The sequence below is a fragment of the Gorilla gorilla genome, chromosome 11 (assembly GCF_029281585.2).
Source record: "Gorilla gorilla gorilla isolate KB3781 chromosome 11, NHGRI_mGorGor1-v2.1_pri, whole genome shotgun sequence".
Lineage (NCBI taxonomy): Eukaryota > Metazoa > Chordata > Mammalia > Primates > Hominidae > Gorilla > Gorilla gorilla.
In genome coordinates this window covers 109,533,191-109,559,745 of record NC_073235.2, presented here as the reverse complement: position 1 = coordinate 109,559,745, position 26,555 = coordinate 109,533,191, and the positions used below count along the sequence as shown (strand labels likewise).

The 26,555-nt window shown below is 40.5% G+C and overlaps 1 protein-coding gene across 3 annotated transcripts in view; it reads right to left on the bottom strand.

Moving 5' to 3' along the window:
• CPO (carboxypeptidase O) overlaps positions 1-26,555 on the bottom strand; it is a 169,787-nt gene that overhangs the window by 31,240 nt on the left and 111,992 nt on the right. For 2 of the 3 annotated variants that reach the window (XM_055380418.2, XM_055380420.2), the window contains 2 exons: positions 19,774-19,891; positions 4,801-5,564 (listed from right to left, as the gene is read on the bottom strand). Coding sequence is in view for 1 of the 3 variants with exons in the window: in XM_004033114.5 (XP_004033162.4) it covers positions 112-179 (68 nt within the window). In the remaining 2 variants the exon portion in view is untranslated. Of the gene's footprint in view, positions 1-111; positions 5,565-19,773; positions 19,892-26,555 lie in introns of all 3 variants that reach the window. The other variant, XM_004033114.5, reaches the window with a different exon arrangement.

The following is a 26,555-nucleotide window of genomic DNA, read 5'->3' as shown; positions in this document are numbered from 1 at the left end:
TATATGAGTAGCAAGGAAGGAGAAGCCAGCTGCATTGGTCTTAAAAAGAAACCATTCAATTTAGACAATCTAAATTATAATAATCAGTTCCTCTTCCCACTTTACACTCACCTATCATATCCCAGCCCTCCAGGAACCAGCATCCCCAAAAGATAAAGGGTTTCAAGCAGAGGCTTCATTCTGCTACACAGTAAGTTAGAAAATTCTGGGCCTCTCTGGCAGTGGATCAAGTGTCCTTGAGAATGAATGCATCAAGACTGTGGCTCCCACAATCAAGATGAGATAAATCAGTTAGTGGATGTCTCAGCAGAAAGAGTCACGGGCAATTGCTTTATTAACTCTCTCATGTCCTCAAACACCTTTTCCAGTGTGGGAAATGCTGTACCATTTGATATTTCATTTCTTCTCTAAAACCAAATTTACGTGAGCTCTCAACTTCACCAGATCCTGAAATAAATTTCCTCCCTATGTAAAGTCACCTAGGAGTATTTCTAGGAACCCCCATCACTCGTACTCAGGAGCAATCATTCCTGCTCTTCCCCTCACACAGGTTGGATGGGAATAGTAGGCTAGTCTTTGTGAATCATGAGCCTGTTCATGAGACCAGAAAGAACACTCTGCTCTGGTCAAAATGGACATGGTCATTATTCAGAATCTCCACTTCCTCCTTCAATCTAAGGCTTTGATTGGGGTCAAATGCCTTCTCTTTTTCTGATGAACCACATCACCAGCTTCTTAAAGAAACCCAGATCTCTTCAAATCTGAGCAGTGAAGACAGTTTCAATCCTTTCCCATGTGGATTTTACCCCACGCCCCTCTTACATGAAGGACTCTGTCAGATACTCCACCATGTTTTCCGACATAGCCAAGTTATGCTTGAGTCTCATTGACCAGTAAAATTAAAGACTCATGTTAAGACCATTGCTAATAGTCTAACTGAGCAAGGCAAACTTTAGCGCAGAGCAGGTAGAGTATTTAAATGGAGTCCTTGGCATTTAGGGACCCAGTTTAAATCTTCTGCCCTGTATTCATGTATTCATTCTACAAAAATCTCATGAGTACCACTGTATACCAGACACTATGCTAGATACTTAAGATACAAGGGTGAACAAGGCAGAGTCCCTTCTTTTATGGAACTCACAGTAGAGTTGAGAGAAAAATAAACGAGTATACAAACAAATGTTAGTTTCAAGTAAAGAGAATGCAGTTAAAAAAATAGAGGAGATAAGCGCTTCCATGCTGTCTCCAGGCATGCCATCCACCCAGTCCCTCCATGTGTTTAGCAACCCAGAGGCTCTCCAAACTCTGTTCCCTGGTGTTTTTATGAAGATTTCATTACATAGGTATGATTGATCATATCATTGGTCATTGGTGATTAAATAAATCTCCAGTCCCTCTTTCCTCCCCAGAGATGGGAGGGGATTACTGAAAGTTCCAACTTTCTAATAACATGGCTGATTCTCCTGGCAACCAGCCGCCATCCTTAGAAACTTTCCAAAAGTTACCTGTTCACTTAAAGTTAGCCATAGTCAAAAGGGACGTCATGAATAACAGAAATGGCCCTTTCACCTTTATTGATCTTATCACTGAGGAAATTCCAAGGGTTTTAGGAGCTCTGTGTCAGGAACCAGGGACAAAGACAAAATATGTATTTCCTATTGTATCACAATATCATGACGGTGTTTAAAGCCACTGGGCTAGAGGAGTTCATCTAGGGTGTGGGTATAGACAGAGAAAGACAAAGACTGAGACCTGGGCTGACCTAACATTTAGAGGACTTGGTAGAAGAGAAGAATCCAGTGAGGGAATTGTGAAGAACAGCCAGTGAGGTAGTTAAAAAATGGGTGACTATTGTGTCCCAGAAGCCAAATGAGGAAAGCATTAAAAACAACAACAACAACAAAAATGGGAGTTACCCACTGGTCAAACGAGGACGAAGAACTAACCAATCATAACCAGCAGGATAGAGGCTCCTGGAGACCTTGAAAAGAGCAATTTCAGTAGATAACGTGGTGGGGACAAACGCCTGCCTGGAGCTGGTTAAAGAAGGAAAGGGAAGTGAGAAAGTGGAGGCGGTGAGTATAGAAAACTCAGCATAGCTTGCCTACGATAATGGCACCTTAAAGAAAACTGCATTGTTAGCATTTTGCATCCTTCCCTTGGGATTTAGTTAATTCAAAAATCCTGAATTTGAACTTTGCTGTTCAGAATGAGGGGTAAAATGCAACACTCATGCCACTCTCTTCCTCACCCAAGTGAGGGGACTGGCAGGAACCTTGGTAGTACTAATTTTGGAGCAAGGGTTCTAATGGTGCTGTCAGTTCCACAGAAAGAGAGGGGGACCTGGAAGTTAAGGGTGTCGTCTTTCCATACACTTGCTAATTGGAATGGGCTGAGATGGATTCACGGCAGAGGGATGTATGGGTAGTCTAAATAAAAAGAAAGACTACAAAAGGCTTCCCCCGCTACCAATATGTAGTTCCATACAGTTATTCTGAAACAAAAGAATATAAATAAAAGTTTAAAAACACATAAAAATGTAGTCAAATAATACACCCAAATTGTTAGTAAAAACCTGCAAATAATTTTTTAAATGTGTTGTGAGGACATTTGATATTACTACACAGGATTTTCTTAACTGTCGCTGATAATTGGATTTTCCTCAATCCCCACGTCCAATTTCACTGTAATATGTGGTCTCCTGCCAACCCCCCTGGCCAAAGATTATCTTTCTGTAACCTTATGGAATGCAAGCAGTAACCCAGGGAACTCAGGGCCAATGAAGTGGAACCATGGGCTCCTCACTAACAAGGGTGAATTATTATCACATCTTTCCTGGTGATTAGATTATTTCTTATCGTTGTGTTTTATAGTTTTCTAGTTAGTCATCTCCACACAATTTATTCACAATAATAGTGTTTTATTATTGCTGTTTTATAGTTCCTGTAACAGTAAAATTTGTTCTCAACTCTATTATTACAATATTCAACTGCTAATGGATATTCTTATTTTTATTTGATTGTGTTTTAAAGCCATAACAATAAAATTTACTCCCAAAAATATTACTGCAAGTTTTATGCTCTTTAAACTACTTGATAGAATGCCTGCAAACACATGTGGTCCTTTAAGCCACATGAGAGAAAGCCTGCCAACACATAAACATTGTTCTAGGGGAAAAAGGGGGGGGAAATGGTTTCAATTATGGTGAAACTTGCGTTCTTTGATGGAGTAAGTAATGGGATGAAAGAAATGAAAGGACCTTAGAGATAGCTGATTTCAAAGATAATTATATTCTAATTGGTAGAATTATTTGTTTTTAAAAAATCAATCTCTTTTTATTACCTGCCAAGCCCTACACATTTCCACCGACTTCATCCTCCAAAATAATGTGCTCTCAAAAGGTCCATGATTTCTCTGGGCTCAAAATTGCATGGCTTGTTGCCACATTAGTTGGATAGAGGCTGCTATGAAATATTATTACCAAAAGCCAGGGTCATGTTGAAGGTGAACAGCTTCAATGACTTAAGAACTGGAAGGCACACAGCCAAGTCAGGTCACTACCTCTGCTGCCTGTTGGTTGCTCTCATTGACCCTGAACCCAAGGACATTGCAATAAACTTCATCACTTGTTTGGTGTGCATTGTTTGTGCCTGGAACACTGAATCAAAGGGACTATAACATGAATTATGATCCACCTAGTGGAGCAAAGTACCAGTGGGATTCAAATAATTGGTATATCAGACTGGCAGCAATTAAGGTGTGGTTAAGGGCTTGGTCTCAGATGGATAATACATTGACTTATGATCACAAGGAGAGCTGGAGGCAGGTTGGATGGAGATATAAGCTGGTTAACACTCAGAACTTACAGCCTTACTAGCAGAAGAGGCAAAATCTAGATTTGATTTCTGAGGCAGCACCAAGGAGAGGTTCTTCTGACAGAAGCTTCAGCAGATTGCTGCCATCATCTAAAGCAAGAAATGAGCAGATGGATAGATGGATGGATGGATGGATGGATGGATGGATGGGTGGGTGGATGGATGGATGGATACATGGGTCCACAGATGCACGGATGCATGGATGAATCTGTATCTATGTTCTAGTCAGATGGCATAAATCCACTGACTAGATGTAGCCTCTCATATACACAGGTAGGGACTTAGCTTGCTGCGACCATCTTCTTTCCTTTGCCCAGCTGTGGAAGTGTGCAAGTCAGCTCTACCTTCAAGAAAGAAACCGCTGTCAATTTCTCGCTATGGGTAGCTTCAGAATCTGACTCTGTATTCAAGCTGGGACTATGCGCTACCTGGACAGACTGAGCACAGAACTGGCATAAATGCTCACCATTGAACCAATGCAAGATGCCTCTAGGAGCAAACTTCTTGTGGCTGTACCACAGTCTGAGGCCTTTCTGGCCAATCTTCCTTTCCTCCCTCTATCTTTTCACAGGTGTCAGATCTGGGTGTAAGGCTCTCCTTGCTTTCTCTTGCTTTTTCTCCCCTTTATCTTTCACAAAAATTACACCCCTAAAATCTCTTCTACTTTCAACTCCATCTTGGTATCTGCTTTTCAGATGATCCAGCCAACACACCAGCCAGATCCCAGAAAACATGAAAATAAATGAATGTAATTGATCTTGAGCAATGTGGATCTTTCTGAAACTTTGTGGATAATTAAATTCAGAAACAAAACTGAAGTTTGGAAGTAACAGGGATAATCCTACATGGCTAGGCCTTAACAGGCTTGTGACACACAGCCAGAAGGCTACAAAAAATTACATGGTAGCTTAGTAACATTCCTTACCAGTTGGCTTTTTGAAAAAAGTGTTTTCTCTTTCACTGCTTGCTCACCCTGGCCAACATGTGGTAGGCGCAGGGTCCCCAGCCTTTCCGTGAAGACGATCAATGTTGCTCTTTCCCACGTGCTGATGTATTTTCTATTTGGATCATCTGGGGAGGGAAGAGGAGCAAAGACGAAATGTACACTCTCAAGTGCTAAGAGTAGAGGTGGAGGGTGAGGAAATGGAGGAGGTTTTAAAGAGGAGTTGGATTTCCACCAGAAACCCCAGCAATCTGCAGGGCATGAGGTGGGGATAGAACTGAGGTAGGGTAGGGCCATCGGCTTGGGAATTAGCCACCAGATAATTTTCCATCTCTTTCTCAGCTGGACAGTATTTCATTGTACATCAACTACCAACTAGTTTTCAAAGAGAATGCTTCCAAACCATCACCCTGAATCATCATCCTGAAAAACTTGATCAAGAGGGTTATCATTCTGAGTCTCTGCTTCCATCCATTGCTCAGGTACTTAAAGGAAAGACAACCCAATTAGGACAGGTTTCCTTTCCTTATCTGCATTTTGCCCCAGGTTGTTGTCCTACATCTTCTCATTGCTGCTTAATATATTCAGCAAGGTCATCACAGATCATTGCCTTCCTTGTCAGAGTCTCAGTGCAACGTTAGATGGGCTGGGTGCAGAGTAATGAGTTAGAATTCAGAAGCCTTGCGTTCTGAATCATGTTCCTCCATTTCTCAACCATGCAATTTTCAGCAAATCTCACTTGTCTTCTGTTGTGAAAAAAGAAAAAAAAATTATACCTGTTCTGCCTTCCTCTCAGGTTGTGGAGCACATTAACTGAAGTAATGTATGGAAAAACCCTTTGAAGACTGTGATGCCATCAAAATGTATGGTATAATTATCAATGACACTAATAACAATGATCTGTGACTAGATTACAGTGCTATGCAGGATTACTCTAACATAAGACCACACAATACCAAAGAGAAAAACCAAACTCCCCAAAGAGCATAATATCAAGCTGTTTTTTTTTCTTTTACTGTGAAATATCTTAATGTAAAGTTCATCAGAGGATTTTCCTAAAAAAGGGGGGTGGGTGAAGTTTCTCAGCTTTATATATATTGAAAAAACAGATTTCTGAAATGCATTTCTGAAATACAGCATCTGTTTAAAATAAGCTATATCTTAGCTTCTAAAACCAACCGTATATAATCTACATAATCCTAGCTCTCTGTTTATAAAATAATAACATTTTCCAGCATAATTGGCTTTTTAAATAAAATATACATAATTTAATGCAATTTGTATATTCCTATTCCTGAGGGTTTACCCTATATCTCTAAACTAATTTCTATAAAAGGATAGACATGAAATTTCTACTTTATTTTATAAATTGAGATTAATTTTACACTCAGAGAAGTGATTGCTACTAAAATTATTATGGGGTTTAATAAACCCAAATACTGTATATTCAGAAGTCCAATTCCAATTTATACACTGAGACCTCCCAGATTTCACAAAATTTCTACTTGTTATTACCATTCCTGGAAATAATATTGTCAGTGGAGGGTGGATGTCCTTTACCTTAACTTTCCTATCTCCTTCTTGCTTCTATTATCATTTTCTTAACTCCTTAGAAGGATGCCATGCTGTTCTGCAGGGAAGTCTTTTAAAAATTAAAGTAAGTGATACAGTTATAAAAAAAGGTATATAATTATTACTGTGTCCAAGATACTGTACTTTAATATACAAACACCCTTTATGCAGCAGGATCAATTAATAACCCCAATTACAGAAAAGGAGACTGAGTCACAGACAGATCTTCATTGACCATGCTATTTGCTGTGGTCTAAATGTCTGTGTCCTCCCCCAGTTCATTTGTGGAAACTTAATCCCCAGTGCAGTTGTGTGGTGGCGGGGGGTGGGTGCATCTGGGAGGTGATTAGGTTATGAGGATTCGTGCTTTTATAAAAGAAGCCCAAGAGAGCTTGTTTGCACCTTCCTCCATGTGAGAATGTCCATGTGAGGATGCTGCAAGAAGGCACCAGGTGTAAAGCAAAGCCCTCACCAAACACCAAATCTGCTTGTTCCTTTCTTGGACTTCCCAGCCTCTGGAAGTGTGAGCCATACATTTCTGTTGTTTATAACTTTGTTATAGTAGCCTGAACAGGCTAAGATATTTTTGTTATCATAGCCCAAACAGACTAAGACACTATCTAAAACCTAATATCTAAAATTAAATTAAATGTGAGCTCAAGACCAGCCACATCAGTATGACCCCGGGCACTGTTAGAAAGGGAGAACCTCAGCCTCCATTTTAACAAGATCCCCAGGTGATTCACATTTTAAAATCTTTGTACTCATTTGTTTATTGTGGGTCCTGTTTCTTAGAATGATGGCTTCCAGCTTTATCCATGTCCCTGCAAAGGACATGTTCCTTTTTATGGTTGCATAGTATTCCATGGAGTGTATGTACCATATTTTCTTTATCCAGTCTATCACTGATGGACCTTTAGGTTGATTCCATGTCTTTACTATTGTGAATAGTGCTGCAGTGAACCTATGCCTGCATGTATCTTTAAGATAGAATGATTTATATTCCTTTGGGTATATACCCAGTAATGGGATTGCTGGGTCAAATGGTATTTCTAATTCTAAATCTTTGAGGAATTGTCCTACTCTTCTTCACAATGGTTGAACTAATTTACATTCCCATCAACAGTGTAAAAGCATTCCTATTTCTCTGCAACCTTGCCAGCATTTGTTGTTTCTTGACCTTTTAATAATTGCCATTCTGACTGGCGTGAGATGGTATCTTATTGTGGTTTTGATTTTCATTTCTCTAATGATCAGTGATGTTGAGCTATTTTTCATATGTTTGTTGGCTGCATGTCTTTTTTTGAGAAGTGTTTGTTCATATACTTTGCCTACATTTTAATGGGGTTGTTTGTTTTTTTCTTGTAAATTTGCTTAATTTCCTTGTAGATTCTGGATATTAGCCCTTTGTCAGTTGAATAGATTGCAGAAAACTTATCCTACTCTGTAGGTTGTCTGTTCACTCTGATGATAGTTTCATTTGCTGTGCAGAAGCTCTTTAGTTTAATTAGATCCCGTTTGTCAATTTTTGCTTTCATTGCAATTGCTTTTGGCAATTTCTTCATAAAATCTTTGCCCATGCCTATGTTCTGAATGGTATTGCCTAGATTTTCTTCTAGGGTTTTTATACTTTTGGGTTTTATGTTTAAGTCTTTAATCCATCTTGAGTTAATTTTTGTATAAGTTGTAAGGAAGGGATCCAGTTTCAATTTTCTGCACATAACTAGCCAGTTCTCCCAGCACCATTTATTAAGTAGAGAATCCTATTCCCATTGCTTGTTTTTGTTGGGTTTGTTGAACATCAGATGGTTGTAGATGTGCAGTTTTATTTCTGAGTTCTCTATCTGTTCCATTTGTCTATGTGCCTATTTTTGTACCAGTACCATGCTGTTTTGGTTACTGTGGCCTTGTAGTATAATTTGAAGTTGGGTAGTGTGATGCCTCCAGCTTTGTTTTTTTTGGTTTTTTTTTTTTTTTTTTTTTTTTGCTTAGGATTGCCTTGGCTATGTGATTTTTTTTTAATTATTTTTTTTTTATTTTTTTTTATTTTTTTATTATACTTTAAGTTTTAGGGTACATGTGCACATTGTGCAGGTTAGTTACATATGTATACATGTGCCATGCTGGTGCGCTGTACCCACTAACTCGTCATCTAGCATTAGGTATGTCTCCCAATGCTATCCCTCCCCACTCCCCCCACCCCACAACAGTCCCTAGAGTGTGATATTCCCCTTCCTGTGTCCATGTGATCTCATTGTTCAATTCCCACCTATGAGTGAGAATATGCGGTGTTTGGTTTTTTGTTCTTGCGATAGTTTACTGAGAATGATGGTTTCCAATTTCATCCATGTCCCTACAAAGGACATGAACTCATCATTTTTTATGGCTGCATAGTATTCCATGGTGTATATGTGCCACATTTTCTTAATCCAGTCTATCATTGTTGGACATTTGGGTTGGTTCCAAGTCTTTGCTATTGTGAATAATGCCGCAATAAACATACGTGTGCATGTGTCTTTATAGCAGCATGATTTATAGTCCTTTGGGTATATACCCAGTAATGGGATGGCTGGGTCAAATGGTATTTCTAGTTCTAGATCCCTGAGGAATCGTCACACTGACTTCCACAATGGTTGAACTAGTTTACAGTCCCACCAACAGTGTAAAAGTGTTCCTATTTCTCCACATCCTCTCCAGCACCTGTTGTTTCCTGACTTTTTAATGATTGCCATTCTAACTGGTGTGAGATGATATCTCGTAGTGGCTTTGATTTGCATTTCTCTGATGGCCAGTGATGATGAGCATTTTTTCATGTGTTTTTTGGCTGCATAAATGTCTTCTTTTGACAAGTGTCTGTTCATGTCCTTCGCCCACTTTTTGATGGGGTTGTTTGTTTTTTTCTTGTAAATTTGTTTGAGTTCATTGTAGATTCTGGATATTAGCCCTTTGTCAGATGAGTAGGTTGCGAAAATCTTCTCCCATTTTGTAGGTTGCCTGTTCACTCTGATGGTAGTTTCTTTTGCTGTGCAGAAGCTCTTTAATTAGATCCCATTTGTCAATTTTGGCTTTTGTTGCCATTGCTTTTGGTGTTTTGGACATGAAGTCCTTGCCCACGCCTATGTCCTGAATGGTAATGCCTAGGTTTTCTTCTAGGGTTTTTATGGTTTTAAGTCTAACGTTTAAATCTTTAATCCATCTTGAATTGATTTTTGTATAAGGTGTAAGGAAGGGATCCAGTTTCAGCTTTCTACATATGGCTAGCCAGTTTTCCCAGCACCATTTATTAAATAGGGAATCCTTTCCCCATTGCTTGTTTTTCTCAGGTTTGTCAAAGATCAGATAGTTGTAGGTATGCGGTGTTATTTCTGAGGGCTCTGTTCTGTTCCATTGATCTATATCTCTGTTTTGGTACCAGTACCATGCTGTTTTGGTTACTGTAGCCTTGTAGTATAGTTTGAAGTCAGGTAGTGTGATGCCTCCAGCTTTGTTCTTTTGGCTTAGGATTGACTTGGCGATGCGGGCTCTTTTTTGGTTCCATATGAACTTTAAAGTAGTTTTTTCCAATTCTGTGAAGAAAGTCATTGGTAGCTTGATGGGGATGGCATTGAATCTGTAAATTACCTTGGGCAGTATGGCCATTTTCACGATATTGATTCTTCCTACCCATGAGCATGGAATGTTCTTCCATTTGTTTGTATCCTCTTTTATTTCCTTGAGCAGTGGTTTGTAGTTCTCCTTGAAGAGGTCCTTCACATCCCTTGTAAGTTGGATTCCTAGGCATTTTATTCTGTTTGAAGCAATTGTGAATGGGAGTTCACTCATGATTTGGCTCTCTGTTTGTCTGTTGTTGGTGTATAAGAATGCTTGTGATTTTTGTACATTGATTTTGTATCCTGAGACTTTGCTGAAGTTGCTTATCAGTTTAAGGAGATTTTGGGCTGAGACAATGGGGTTTTCTAGATATACAATCATGTCATCTGCAAACAGGGACAATTTGACTTCCTCTTTTCCTAATTGAATACCCTTTATTTGCTTCTCCTGCCTGATTGCCCTGGCCAGAACTTCCAACACTAGGTTGAATAGGAGCGGTGAGAGAGGGCATCCCTGTCTTGTGCCAGTTTTCAAAGGGAATGCTTCCAGTTTTTGCCCATTCAGTATGATATTGGCTGTGGGTTTGTCATAGATAGCTCTTATTATTTTGAAATACGTCCCATCAATACCTAATTTATTGAGAGTTTTTAGCATGAAGAGTTGTTGAATTTTGTCAAAGGCTTTTTCTGCATCTATTGAGATAATCATGTGGTTTTTGTCTTTGGCTCTGTTTATATGCTGGATTACATTTATTGATTTGCGTATATTGAACCAGCCTTGCATCCCAGGGATGAAGCCCACTTGATCATGGTGGATAAGCTTTTTGATGTGCTGCTGGATTCGGTTTGCCAGTATTTTATTGAGGATTTTTGCATCAATGTTCATCAAGGATATTGGTCTAAAATTCTCTTTTTTGGTTGTGTCTCTGCCCGGCTTTGGTATCAGAATGATGCTGGCCTCATAAAATGAGTTAGGGAGGATTCCCTCTTTTTCTGTTGATTGGAATAGTTTCAGAAGGAATGGTACCAGTTCCTCCTTGTACCTCTGGTAGAATTCGGCTGTGAATCCATCTGGTCCTGGACTCTTTTTGGTTGGTAAACTATTGATTATTGCCACAATTTCAGCTCCTGTTATTGGTCTATTCAGAGATTCAACTTCTTCCTGGTTTAGTTTTGGGAGAGTGTATGTGTCGAGGAATGTATCCATTTCTTCTAGATTTTCTAGTTTATTTGCGTAGAGGTGTTTGTAGTATTCTCTGATGGTAGTTTGTATTTCTGTGGGATCAGTGGTGATATCCCCTTTATCATTTTTTATTGTGTCTATTTGATTCTTCTCTCTTTTTTTCTTTATTAGTCTTGCTAGCGGTCTATCAATTTTGTTGATCCTTTCAAAAAACCAGCTCCTGGATTCATTGATGTTTTGAAGGTTTTTTGTGTCTCTATTTCCTTCAGTTCTGCTCTGATTTTAGTTATTTCTTGCCTTCTGCTAGCTTTTGAATGTGTTTTCTCTTGCTTTTCTAGTTCTTTTAATTGTGATGTTAGGGTGTCAATTTTGGATCTTTCCTGCTTTCTCTTGTGGGCATTTAGTGCTATAAATTTCCCTCTACACACTGCTTTGAATGCGTCCCAGAGATTCTGGTATGTTGTGTCTTTGTTCTCGTTGGTTTCAAAGAACATCTTTATTTCTGCCTTCATTTCGTTATGTACCCAGTAGTCATTCAGGAGCAGGTTGTTCAGTTTCCATGTAGTTGAGCGGCTTTGAGTGAGGTTTTTAATCCTGAGTTCTAGTTTGATTGCACTGTGGTCTGAGAGATAGTTTGTTATAATTTCTGTTCTTTTACATTTGCTGAGGAGAGCTTTACTTCCAAGTATGTGGTCAATTTTGGAATAGGTGTGGTGTGGTGCTGAAAAAAATGTATATTCTGTTGATTTGGGGTGGAGAGTTCTGTAGATGTCTATTAGGTCCGCTTGGTGCAGAGCTGAGTTCAATTCCTGGGTATCCTTGTTGACTTTCTGTCTCGTTGATCTGTCTAATGTTGACAGTGGGGTGTTAAAGTCTCCCATTATTAATGTGTGGGAGTCTAAGTCTCTTTGTAGGTCACTCAGGACTTGCTTTATGAATCTGGGTGCTCCTGTATTGGGTGCATATATATTTAGGATAGTTAGCTCCTCTTGTTGAATTGATCCCTTTACCATTATGTAATGGCCTTCTTTGTCTCTTTTGATCTTTGTTGGTTTAAAGTCTGTTTTATCAGAGACTAGGATTGCAACCCCTGCCTTTTTTTGTTTTCCATTTGCTTGGTAGATCTTCCTCCATCCTTTTATTTTGAGCCTATGTGTGTCTCTGCACGGAGATGGGTTTCCTGAATACAGCACACTGATGGGTCTTGACTCTTTATCCAACTTGCCAGTCTGTCTCTTTTAATTGGGGCATTTAGTCCATTTACATTTAAAGTTAATATTGTTATGTGTGAATTTGATCCTGTCATTATGAAGTTAGCTAGTGATTTTGCTCGTTAGTTGATGCAGTTTCTTCCTAGTCTCGATGGTCTTTACATTTTGGCATGATTTTGCAGCGGCTGGTACTGGTTGTTCCTTTCCATGTTTAGCGCTTCCTTCAGGAGCTCTTTTAGGGCAGGCCTGGTGGTGACAAAATCTCTCAGCATTTGCTTGTCTGTAAAGTATTTTATTCCTCCTTCACTTATGAAGTTTAGTTTGGCTGGATATGAAATTCTGGGTTGAAAATTCTTTTCTTTAAGAATGTTGAATATTGACCCCCACTCTCTTCTGGCTTGTAGGGTTTCTGCCGAGAGATCCGCTGTTAGTCTGATGGGCTTCCCTTTGAGGGTAACCCGACCTTTCTCTCTGGCTGCCCTTAACATTTTTTCCTTCATTTCAACTTTGGTGAATCTGACAATTATGTGTCTTGGAGTTGCTCTTCTCGAGGAGTATCTTTGTGGAGTTCTCTGTATTTCCTGAATCTGAATGTTGGCCTGCCTTGCTAGATTGGGGAAGTTCTCCTGGATAATATCCTGCAGAGTGTTTTCTAACTTGGTTCCATTCTCCGCATCACTTTCAGGTACACCAATCAGACGTAGATTTGGTCTGTTCACATAGTCCCATATTTCTTGGAGGCTTTGCTCATTTGTTTTTATTCTTTTTTCTCTAGACTTCCCTTCTTGCTTCATTTCATTCATTTCATCTTCCATTGCTGATACCCTTTCTTCCAGTTGATCGCATCGGCTCCTGAGGCTTCTGCATTCTTCACGTAGTTCTCGAGCCTTGGTTTTCAGCTCCATCAGCTCCTTTAAGCACTTCTCTGTATTGGTTATTCTAGTTATACATTCTTCTAAATTTTTTTCAAAGTTTTCAACTTCTTTGCCTTTGGTTTGAATGTTCTCCCGTAGCTCAGAGTAATTTGATCGTCTGAAGCCTTCTCTCAGCTCGTCAAAATCATTCTCCATCCAGCTTTGTTCCATTGCTGGTGAGGAACTGTGTTCCTTTGGAGGAGGAGAGGTGCTCTGCGTTTTAGAGTTTCCAGTTTTTCTGCTCTGTTTTTTCCCCATCTTTGTGGTTTTATCTACTTTTGGTCTTTGATGATGGTGATGTACAGATGGGTTTTTGGTGTGGATGTCCTTTCTGTTTGTTAGTTTTCCTTCTAACAGACAGGACCCTCAGCTGCAGGTCTGTTGGAATACCCTGCCGTGTGAGGTGTCAGTGTGCCCCTGCTGGGGGGTGCCTCCCAGTTAGGCTGCTCAGGAGTCAGGGGTCAGGGACCCACTTGAGGAGGCAGTCTGCCCGTTCTCAGATCTCCAGCTGCGTGCTGGGAGAACCACTGCTCTCTTCAAAGCTGTCAGACAGGGACATTTAAGTCTGCAGAGGTTACTGCTGTCTTTTTGTTTGTCTGTGCCCTGCCTCCAGAGGTGGAGCCTACAGAGGCAGGCAAGCCTCCATGAGCTGTGGTGGGCTCCACCCAGTTCGAGCTTCCCGGCTACTTTGTTTACCTAAGCAAGCCTGGGCAATGGGGGGCGCCCCTCCCCCAGCCTCGCTGCCGCCTTGCAGTTTGATCTCAGACTGCTGTGCTAGCAATCAGCGGGATTCCGTGGGTGTAGGACCCTCCGAGCCAGGTGTGGGATATAGTCTCGTGGTGCACCGTTTTTTAAGCCGGTCTGAAAAGCGCAATATTCGGGTGGGAGTGACCCAATTTTCCAGGTGCGTCTGTCACCCCTTTCTTTGACTCGGAAAGGGAACTCCCTGACCCCTTGCGCTTCCCAGGTGAGGCAATGCCTCGCCCTGCTTCGGCTTGCGCACGGTGCGCGCACCCACTGGCCTGCGCCCACTGTCTGGCAGTCCCTAGTGAGATGAACCCGGTACCTCAGATGGAAATGCAGAAATCACCCGTCTTCTGCGTCGCTCACGCTGGGAGCTGTAGACCGGAGCTGTTCCTATTCGGCTATCTTGGCTCCTCCCCTATGTGATTTCTTTTTTGGTTCTATATAAATTTTAAAATACTTGTTTTCTTTTTTTTGAGATGGAGTCTCACTCTGTCACCCAGACTGGAGTGCAGTGACACGATCTCAGCTCACTGCAAGCTCCACCTCCCGGGTTCATGCCATTCTCCTGCCTCAGCCTCCGAGTAGCTGGGACTACAGGTGCCTGCCACCCATGCCTGGCTAATTTTTTGTATTTTTAGTAGAGATGGGGTTTCACCATGTTAGCCAGGATGGTCTTGATCTCCTGACCTCGTGATCCACCTCGGCCTCCCAAATTGCTGGGATTACATGTGTGAGCCGCCATGCCCAGCCAGTTTTTTTTTCTAATTCTGTGAAGAATATCAATGATAGTTTAATGGGAATAGCATTGAATCTATAAATTGCTTTGGGCACTATGGCCATTTTCATGATATTAATTCTTCCTATCCATGAGCATGGAATGTTTTTCCATCTGCTTGTGCCCTCTTTGATTTCCTTGAGCAGTGCTTTATAGTTGTCCTTGAAGAGGTCCTTCACTTCCTTTGTTAGCTGTATTCCTAGATATTTTATTCTTTTTGTGGCAATTGTGAATGGGAGTTCATTCATGATTTAGGTTTCTGCTTGTCTGTTGTTGGTGTGTAGGAATGCTTGTGATTTCTGCAAATTAATTTTGTATCCTGAGACTTTGCTAAAGTTGATTACCAGCTTAAGAAGTTTTTGGGCTGAAATGATGGGGTTTTCTAGATATAGGATTACGCCACCTGCAAAAAACACACTTTGACTTCCTCTCTTCCTATTTGAATATACTTTATTTCTTTCTCTTGCCTAGTTGCCCTGGTCAGAGCTTCCAACACTATGTTGAATAGGAGTGGTGAGAGAGGGAATCCTTGTCTTGTGTCACTTTTTACGGGGAATGCTTTCAGGTTTTGCCTATTCAGTATGATACTGGCTGTGGGTTTGTCATAAATGGCTCTTATTATTTTGAGATACATTCCTTCAATATCTAGTTTACTGAGAGTTTTTAACATGAAGGGATGTTGAATTCTATCAAAGGCCTTTTCTCCATGTATTGAGATAATTGTGTGGTTTTTGTCTTTAGTTCTGTTTATGTGATAAATTATGTTTATTGATTCATGTATGTTGAACCAGCCTTGCTTCCCAGGGATGAAGCCAACTTGATCGTGGTTGATAAGTGTTTTGATGTGCTGCTGGATTTGGTTTGCCAGTATTTTATTGAGGATTTTTACATCGATATTCATCGGAGATATTGGCCTGAAGTTTTTTTGTTGTTGTTGTATCTCTGGCAGGTTTTGGTATCAGGATGATTCTGGCCTCATAAAAAGAGTTAGGGAGGAGTCCTTCCTTTTCAATTGTTTGGAATAATTTCAGAAGAAATGGTACCAGCTCCTCTTTGTACCTCTGGTAGAATTCAACTGTAAATCCATCTGGACCTGGACTCTTTCTTTTTGTTGGTAGGCTATTTATTACTGCCTCAATTTCAGAACTTGTTATTGGTCTATATAGGGATTCAGTCTTGGGAGGGTTATGTGTCCAGGAATTCATCCATTTCTTCTAGATTTTCCAGTTTATTCACATAGATGTGTTTATAGTATTATCTGATGGTTGTTTATATTTCTGTGGGGTCAGTAGTGGTATCCCCCTTATCATTTCTGATTGTGTTTATTTGAATCTTCTCTCTTTTCTTCGTTACTAGTCTTACTAGTGGTCTGTCCATTTTACTGATTTTTTTTCAAAAAACCAGCTCCTGGACTCATTGATTTTTTGAAGGGTTTTTTGTGTCTCTGTCTCCTTCAGTTCTGCTCTGAGCTTAGTTATTTCTTGTCTTCTGATAGCGGTGGGGTTTGTTTGCTCTTGGTTCTCTAGTTCTTTTAGCTGTGATCTTAGGGTGTTGATTTGAGATATTTCTACATTTTTGATATGGGCATTTAGTGCTATAAATTTCCCTCTCAACACTGCTTTAGCTGCATCCCAGAGATTCTGATACATTGTCTCTTTGTTCTCATTGTTTTCAAAGAACTTCTTAATTTCTGCCTTAATTTTATTATTTACCCAGGAGTCATTCAGGAGCAGGCTGCTCAATTTCCATGTAGTTGTGTGGTTTGGGGTAGGCTTTTTAATCTTGAGTTCTAATTTGATTACACTGTGGTCTGAGAGACTGTTTGTTATTATTTCAGTTCTTTTGCATTTGCTGAGGAGTGCTTTACTTCCAATTATGTGATCAATTTTAGAGTAAGTGCCATGTGGTGCTGAAAAAAATGTATACTATATTGTTTTGGGGTGAAGAGTTCTGTAGATATCTATCAGGTCCACTTGGTCTAGAGCTGAGTTCAAATCCTGAATATCTTTGTTAATTTTTCTGTCTTGATGATCTGTGTAGTACTGACAGTGGGGTATTAAAGTCTTCCACTATTATTTTGTGGGGGTCTAAGTCTCTTTGTAGGTCTCTAAGAACTCGTTTTGTGAATCTGGGTACTCCTGTATTGAGTACATATATATTTAGGATAGTTAGCTCTTCTTGATGAATTGAACCCTTTAGCATTATGTAATGTCCTTCTTTGTCTTTTTTTGACCTTTGTTGGTTTAAAGTCTATTTTTTCAGAAACTAGGATAGCAACCCCTTCTTTTTTCTGCTTTCCATTTGCTTGGCAAATTTTCCTACAGCCCTTTATTTTGAGTCTATGTACGTCTTTGCACATAAGATGTGCCTCTTGAATACAGCACCATTATGGGTCTTGTCTTTGTATCCAGCTTGCCATTCTGCACTTTTAATTGGCGCATTTAGTCCATTTATATTTAAGGTTAATATTGTTATGTGTGAATTTGATCCTGTCATCATGATGCTGACTGGTTAGTTTTGCAGACTTGTTAATGTAGTTGCTTCATAGTGTCACTAGTCTGTGTAGTTCAATGTGTTTTTGTAGTGATTTTCCTATCCATGTTTAGTGCTTCTTTCAGGAGCTCTTGCAAGACAGGCCTGGTGGTGACAAAATCCCTCAGCATTTGCTTGTCTGGAGAAGATTTTATTTCTCCTTTGCTTATGAAGCTTAGTTTGGTCAGATATGAAATTCTGGGTTGGAATTTCTTTTCTTCAAGAATATTGAACATTGGCCCCCGGTGTCTTCTGGCTTGTAGGGTTTCTGCTGAGAGGTCAGCTGTTAGTCTGATGGGCTTCCCTTTGTAGGTGACCTGGCCTTTCTCTCTGGCTGCCCTTAACATTTTTTCCTTCATTTTGACCTTGGAGAATCTGAGGATTATCTGTCTTGGGGTAGATCTTTTCATGGAGTATCTTACTGGGGTTCTCTGGATTTCCCGAATTTGAGTATTGGCCTGTCTTGCTAGGTTGGGGAGTTTCTCCTGGATGATATCCTGCAGTGTGTTTTCCAACTTGGTTCCATTCTCCCCATCTTTTTCAGCTACTCCAGTTAGTCGTAGGTTTGGTCTTTTCACATAGTCCCATAGTTCCTGGAGATTTTGTTCTTTCCATTTCATTCTTTTTTCTTTAATCCTATCTGCTTGCCTTATTTCAGGAAGATAGTCTTCAAGCTCTGATATTCTCTCTTTCGCTTGGTCAATTCAGCTACTGATAGTTGTCTTTGCATCACAAAGTTCTCGTTCTGTGTTTTTCAGCTCCACCATGTCATTCTCTAAACTGGTTATTCCAGTTAACAGCTCCTGTAATCTTTTATTATGGTTCTTAGCTTCTTTGCATTGGGTTAGAACATAATCCTTTAGCTCAGTGAAATTTGTTATTACCCACTTTCTGAAGCCTACTTTAATCAGTTCATCCATCTCAGCTTCAGCCCTATTCTGTGCCCTTGCTGGAGAAGTGTTGTGATCATTTGGAGGAAAAGAGGCTTTCTGGCTTTTGGAATTTTCAGCATTTTTGCATTGTTTTTTGCTCATCTTCATGGATTTATCTACCTTTGATCTTTGAGGCTGATGACCTTTGGATGGAGTTTTTGTGTTGGGGGTCTTTTTTGTTGATGTTGTTGTTGCTTTCTGTTTGTCAGTTTTTCTTCTAAGAGTCAGGCCCCTCTTCTGTAGGTCTGCTGCAGTTTGCTTGGGGGTCCACTCCAGACCCTCTTCACCTGGGTATCACCAGTGGAGGCTGCGGAACAGCAAAGATTGCAGCCTGCTGCTTCCTCTGGAAGCTTTACCCCAGAGGGGCACTGTCCTGATGCCAGCTGGAGCTCTCCTGTATGAGGTGTCTGTTGACCCTTGTTGGGAGGTCTCACCCAGTCAGGAGGCACAGGATCAGAGACTCGCTTGAGGAGGCAGTCTGTCCCTTAGCCGAGCTGGTGCGCTGTCCTGAGAGAATCCCTCTTGTCAGGATCAGCTGAAGAGCTGGTGCACTGTGCTGGGAGAATCCCCCTTGTCAGGATTAGCCACTCTCAAAGGATCATTTTTTAATATAAAATCAAGACTCTCATATAAAATGAACATGGGTCAAAGACTTTAATGCATTAATTAATGAGATCCAGTAAGATGTTATGATCAGTTCAAAAGAGAATTCAGAGAATCACATATATACATAGGTAATACAAAATGTTAAAATAAATTTACAAATACCTACAAAATTAATCCATTGCATCCCACCGAACATTGTTCACTTGCATTTTTATGGAAAAGAATCATTTGAATTATCAGTCATTTTCTACAATGTGGAGAGTTGAAAAATAGATCAAAGGCAATGAAAGACAGAGATAACCACAAACAATGCTCTAGACAATGTCTAGGTTTTCCGTAGTAGATGCCCCATAATCTTTGTGGTGCCTTGCACATTTTTTCCTGACAGCACTCCGTGTTTTTGAGGTCTAGCAACAGATTCTTGTTGGGATAGATAGAACGGCTAGATGGAAACCACGTAAGAAGTCGCACTTAGGAATTTGAGTGAGATTAGTTCAGCTAATTGCATCCTCAAATACCTGCAGCCACAGTGAAGCCAAAATCCAAGCTTCATGTGGGGTAGCCTGACTCCAGAGATGTCTATAAACATTTTTCTGATTAGGAGGTCAAATTTCCAATGTTGCTTGGAAAGGTGTTGCTTTAGTCGTCAAGCTGGCTAAGCTGGGAAAGAGGAAGAAAATGCACCAAGAAACTCATTCAAGTCTGAAAGATAAGGAAGGGGCTCTAATATTCTAATTGAGTGTTCCTCAGCTGCTTGCATATACAATAACTCATTTAAATTTCCTATCAACCCTGAAAGATAGTTACTTTTATCCCTGTTTTTCCTACAAGGAAGCTGCAATTTCAAAGGGTAATGGGATTTTCCCAACTGAGGGAAGGAATTTGAACCATACCTGTCTTTTCAAGGTCCATACTCTTCCCTATAGTTTAATTTTGCTGACTAGGTTAGTTCATTTATCTGTCATTTTTAGGAGACTCCAAAACTTTCTTATGGAAGCTATAGTTGTCACTCTGAAAGAGAAAAACAATTACATGTCAATGCAGTCTAGGTTTATTCTAGGAGATTCAGCAGCAACTTGAAATTTCATTTTTAGTCACCAACTTCACTAATATTTTAAAAATTGCTTTGCGGATATCTGAATGTTTCTCAGATCTACCTTTAACTTCTTGCATTTTTTATTAAGCTGAGATATTTAAAATACAAACACTTCCCACAGGCACTTTACAGTTGTAGAAAAAAAAGTGCTATAAAGTACCAAAAACTTGGAATGTACAGTTATTATCATGAAGACGCTGAAGTTGAGAGTCTCAATTGAAGATCTGTATGTTTACTTATTTCTAAGAATCTATGACTAGTGGATCAAGCTACAATTACACAGTGCAGGGAGCACAGTCTCTCAACTTTCTTTGGGAAGCAATGCGATTGAGCCCCTTCGGTGATGAATAAGTAGACTCCACTCCCAACACTACTGTTAAACTCAAGTGTTACTCTTAAGTCTTTTTAAACCAAGTACCCTAACCTCAGGAAATATTTCAGTTTCTCTTCTGAACTTTGCTCATGAGGTTTTCCCTAATAATCAGTGTGCTGCTAATAATTTGTATTCAGCTTGTTTAACACTTAACATCTTCACGTCATCTACACTTTCCTGCCGTACTTTGCAGCTGTGCAGGATCTCTTCATATTGAAATACCACAGCCCACTTAATATTTCTCCCTGCAGTGTGACACTAGGGTAGGGACAACCTGGCTAGGTATATGGATTTTTAAAATTGGTAACGATAAAGTAAATATGGCCCTGTTTGTTCTTAAGGACCCACACACATGGATTTTACAATAACTTAGCTGTCTAAAACCCATTTAGTGAATAATTTCATTCTAAAATGTACTATTAGTGGTCAAATGTTAGTCACTGACCACTTCTGATCAATGTACAAATATTTGGGGTATATTTCCTTAGGATGTATGCTTCACAAAGTAGAATTAACAGGTCTACCATTACTTTATTTTTTTAAAGGAAATAATCAGTGAATTGTAATTCCAATAATCTTCCAATTATTGGAATTCCAATTGTATTTCTAATAATCTTCTGGTAATTTAGCTGCATCCACTTCTTCCCTGCTCTAATCTGTTCTCCACCCTGATCCCAGAGAAAGCTTTCCAAATCTCAACCTTGCTCATACCCTTCTATGACTTACAATTGCCTAGGGTTAATATAATCTCCTTGTCATTCCCCACAGAGACCACATGGCTTGGCCCCTTATAACACCAGCGTGGTCTAGATGAAATAATCACTGTCCCCTTCATACCTCAAGTCACTCATCCATTTATCAAGGAGACCCTTCCTGGCCCCCTCCTACTCTTAATCGGGTCACATATTTCAATTATATGGTCTCCTACTAAAACTAACCAAGGGCATTGTACAGCACTAATTAATGTGATCATTTGGTTATTGTCTGTTTTTGACATTAGATTCTAAGCTTCATGAGGGTAGGAATCTGCCTCTTTCTGTTTACCACTGCATTCCCAATGCCTAGCACAGTGTCAAGTCCAGTAGAGGCACTCAATAATTGCTGGGTGAATGAACAACAGAATGAACAGTCACCAGTTAAACACAAAAATTGCAGTTTCTTCCTGGTCCCTATAGTTTTATCTATTTATTTGCTAGTTTGTTTTGTCTGGGCTTTTCTGATTTTGCTTTATTTTGTAGCTGGTTTCACAAAATTGCATCAGAAAGAAAAAGAGGAGGTATGAACTGAACAGCTACCAAGACCTTCAAAGAATGTTTTCACATGATCTCACTTAGTCCTTGTAATCTGTGAGGTAGATATTATTTCTTTTTTTTTTTTTTTTTTTTTTTGAGACAGAGTCTCGCTCTGTCGCCTAGGCTAGAGTGCAGTGGCGTGATCTCGGCTCACTACAAGCTCTGCCTCCTGGGTTCACACCATTCTCCTGCCTCAGCCTCCTGAGTAGCTAGGACTACAGGTGCCGGCCACCATGCCCAGCTAATTTTTTGTATTTTTTTTTTTTTTTTTTTTTTAGTAGAGACGGGGTTTCACCATGTTAGCCAGGAAGGTCTCAATCTCCTGACCTTGTGATCCGCCACCTCGGCCTCCCAAAGTGCTGGGATTACAGGCATGAGCCCCCACACCCTGCGTATTGCTCTCATTTTACAGAGGTGAAATTGAGTCATAGAAATGTTATACAAAGTTATACTACTAAGACATGGTAGAGCCAGAGTATGAATCGAGACTTGCCTTTGGCTGCTGAACTTGGAGCTGGGGATCTTGCTTGGTCTGCAGGCTGGGTAGTCATAGTCATCTACCCATCATCTTAGCAAGGCTTTGAGCCTCCAGTTTTCTCTTCTACAAAATGAGGACTAGAAGCCCATATTAATGTATATTTCTTTAATCACTAGTAATAATAGGAAGTCTCCCACTATGACCTACTATGAATGTGTGATGACCTACTGTGATGACCTTCTATTTGTTGTGTAACTTACTATCTGTTTCCTTTATCAATTAGCAAGGAGTGGTAGGTTACAAAAATGGGTACAAGTCTGCCCCTTCCCTCATTCCACACACTGTAGCGGTGCTCTCTTGCACTGAGTCTGAGATTGGCACTGTGACTTGTTTGGCTCATGGAATAGTATCCAATGCAACACAAGCAGAGGCGTGAAAAAATGTATGTGCACTGGGGTTTGCCCTCAGGCTGTGCTTATGCCACATAGGAACAAGCATGGACTAGAGTTTCAGATGATGAGAGCAAGTGTCCCCATTGCACTAGCCAATAGCTGACCACCTTTGAGAGGCAGAAACACCTAACTGACCCCAGAGGCTTGAAGAAGCCAGCACAGATCAGAAGGATCACTGAGTCCAACCCATGGATTCATGTGCCAAATAAATGCTTGTCATTTAAGCCATGACATTTTGAGTACTGATTTCATATGTATATTATTTATTTTTTTATTTGTAAAGACTGAAAACAACAAAAACATCTAAAACCACAGTTTCTGGGAGAACGACTTGTTCTTGCCCATCTGGTACCTCTCTTTGGACTTCACCTTGGCTCCCACTGGCTTTGCATTTAAGAGCAGGGTCTCTGAGGGTATCCTTGTTGATGACACTTTTTGTCCAAGGGAATATCCACAGAGCATCTTGTGGGCATGAAGTGATTGTGATTATAAACTTTCACAAAAGACTTGATCCTTGACCTCTTGAAGATTTTCTTCTTACCCAAGGCAGTTGTCCTTCTGTCTCCTCCACAGTTCTGCTTTCTTCTGTAGTCACTTATGTCATTCTAATCCTTCTCTACCTGACTGCAAACTGCTTGACAGCAGGAACAGTATATATTTTCCATTTGTTCAGTGTCTTTCACAGAGTATATGTTCAGTACCTATTTGTTGGAATGATGTGAAGTTCAATTATCCCAGAAAAAATTAGTTCTTGATGCAGTCTTCCTGAACCTGTGAGTGTTCCCCACTTATTTGAAAACTTATGGAGTTTTCAAATCTGTGCAAATCTTGTTTCCCCGCCTGGTATTATCTAAATAGAATATCTGCAAAATGGAAAGCAGAAGTCTTTGGTAGCTCAAAAAAAGACCATAAAACAGACATGTAAATTTAACTGACTAACATGTCAGTAGAAATAGGTTTTAGTTACCAGTAAAATAAAGAACTCAAGACTTGGAGACTGTTTCCAGGTTTGTGCCAGCCAGCTGGGCAGTACCCCCATGTGCTCGGTTCAGGGTCCACAAAGATGACTTGGGTATGGTCTGTGCTTTGAAAACCAGGGTAATAATAGTGACCAAAAGCTATGACAGTTGCAAAGTTTAACCGCATGATTATGCAAATTTCATTTTATCTACTTTGAAGAAAAATTATCTGTACAAATTGAATGTCAATATTGTGGTTTAGAAGTAAAGTTCTAATATCTGTTTTCTTCTCTCACTCACAAATCTATTTTCAACTAGAATCTATTTGTTGTTTAAATGCTTTTCCCCTCCTTACCCTTGATAATGGGAGGTTCCCACTGGATCTTGAGGAATTCACTGAAAAGTAGAGCTTAGAGACCAGGAGACATTTGGACTGCCAAGGTCATATCCCAGCCCTGCTTCAATCCTCATTTTTCTCATAAGCACTCCACTCCCATGGCCTCACCCCAAACGTTTCCTTCATCTGGATGTGTGCCACCTCTCAAATCCTACTCAACCCAGCCCTCATGGTGCACTGTGTCAGCAAGACTCTCGCCAGCACCCTTAACATCTTCACCCTGTGCCACATCCACCCTGCAAACCTTCTAACCACCTTGGATCATTTACACCATCTGCCTCCTTTGCTTCTCTACCCAGGCTTCTGAGAGCAATAGAAGAATCTCACAATGACGACAATGCTAATGTTTATTCAGCCAGTATTTATTGAGCATCCACTGTGCACTGGAAACAGCAGAAGAAATTGCTAGACTCAGAGCAATACACAAAAAATAAGAGGGAGGTTCTCTTCCTTCTCAGAGCATATAGTCTGATGGGGTGGGGTGGTGGGGTGGAGTTCAACAGTTACCCCATAATGTGATAAGCATTATCAGGATGGAAGAGCACAGTGCCCTGGAATCCCAAAGGAGGGCTTCTAAATCAGAGACTTAGGAGGACAGAGAAATCTTTGCCACTTGAAATTCACGGCCTTCAACTTCACTGGGATACTTGGCGCCATTCAGCAATCCTTTCTTTGTCTAGTCAGCTCCACCTCAATTTCCCCAACGGATGGTCAAACCTTCATTGCTCTCAATAGCTCCACCCATTCTTAACTTACTCATCTCTCAGCAGATGACACAGCCTCTGACTGTATTGAGGAAGTCCAATGCATATTTAAAAATCCACCTTTACTTCAACTCCTCCCCTCCTGACTTGGAAGAGAAGGTGCCCTGCTTTTGACCCTATCTCTCTACCATCACCCCCCAATTCATCTTGAGATCAGGACCCTGACAAATTGGTTTATTGTCTTCCTTGCTTATATTTCCTTATATTCAAGCTCTTCCTCCTAACTATTCAATCCCCAGCTAATAAACATATATAAACCTCTCTTATACAAAAGGTAAACTATAAATAAATAGAACAACCTAAATATTTTCAGGTTTCACCAGCTTCCAGATTAAATCTAAATTGTAACTGGGTAAAAAAAAAAAAATTACCAGTTTACAAATGTTCTCTAGCATCTTGCAGATAATTCTAACCTAACCTCCACCCACTCCTGCCTCCAGGTATGCCTAGGATTCCCGAAGGAAAGGGAGGTCTCACACGTGTTCATGAAAAAGCTGTGTTCATTCGTTGCTGTGCTGCTTTGCTAGTGACCTTCCTCTTCCAGCCCACCCTTAGCTCAGCCATGTTAAGGTTCCATCGCACACCACTAGAGAGCTACTGGCACCGCTGCCTCCAGCTCAGCAGCCTCTGAAGATTCCAGCTGAGTCAGCAATATGCCTAAGTGCTGGCCTCATCCTCAGCTGAGGTAGGGTTTCAAGCTAGCATGCAGAATCTGCTGATGGCTGTGGCCACCAGTGTTCTCAATGTAATGGTGCTAGCATCTACTGATCTGCACCCTTGTGGTGCCTGGACAAGTGGGATTTGCAGACAGAAGGGAAGGTAATGATTCCTATCACTTTGCCTTAATCTTCATTAGAAGACCAATAACAAGCATGCCCTCAACAGGCCTGATACCTTGCCACAGGGGGCTCTGTGCAGTTATTTTCTATGTGAACAATACACCCCAAACACAACTCCGTGTTTCTCTCTCTCAGGGGCTGTCCTGTCTAATAATCTAGTCTCTGCTTACCCGCCTCAAACTAAACCCCACCTGACAGACATATCTAGCTATGTCTGAACCTCCATCATGGATACAGCTCAAGGTTTCCCAGAAGATCGTCAGCATCCTATGAATCCCAGCAGTTTAGGAGGCTGAGGCAGACAGATCATTTGAGGTCAGGAGTTTGAGACCCGCCTGGCCAACATGATGAAACCCTATCTCTAATAAAAAAACAAAAATTAGCCATACGTGGTGGTTTGCACTTGTAATCCCAGCTACTTGGGAGGCTGAGGCAGGAGAATCACTTGAAGCTGAGAGATGGAGGTTGCAGTGAGCCAAGATCGCACCACTGCACTCCAACCTGGGTGACAGAGCGAGACTCCATCTCAAAAAAAAAAAAAAAAAAAAAGAACAGGCCTTGGAATGGGTGTCAACTGATTACCTGGGGGGAAGAAGGATGTTGCAAGTCAGTATAATAGGCTTATGCAAATCATGCAATAGCCATGACCCTGCTACAAAAAATGAAACATCATTTCTCAGTCTTGCAGCTCATACTAGCTCATCTCCTCACATTTGCCCTTCACAGCCAAGCCCCTTGCTTGAAAGTCAGCTATAATCTTTATTTCCTTGCTGTACACTCATTTTTAAATTTAATATTATCTTCTTTTAAAATATAGTTGTATATTCCCTTGGTTTAAAATTCACAAAGTACAAAAAGCTATTCCTGGCTACCAAATGTCCCTCCTCAGATGCAACCAGTTTCCTGTGTATCCTATCAGAGATGTCTTATTAAACACAAGCAAAAGCCTTTTTAAAAATAGCAATACCATCCTGTATGTACACACCACACTCTTCCTTTTTTCCCTTAACACTATAGGGATCATT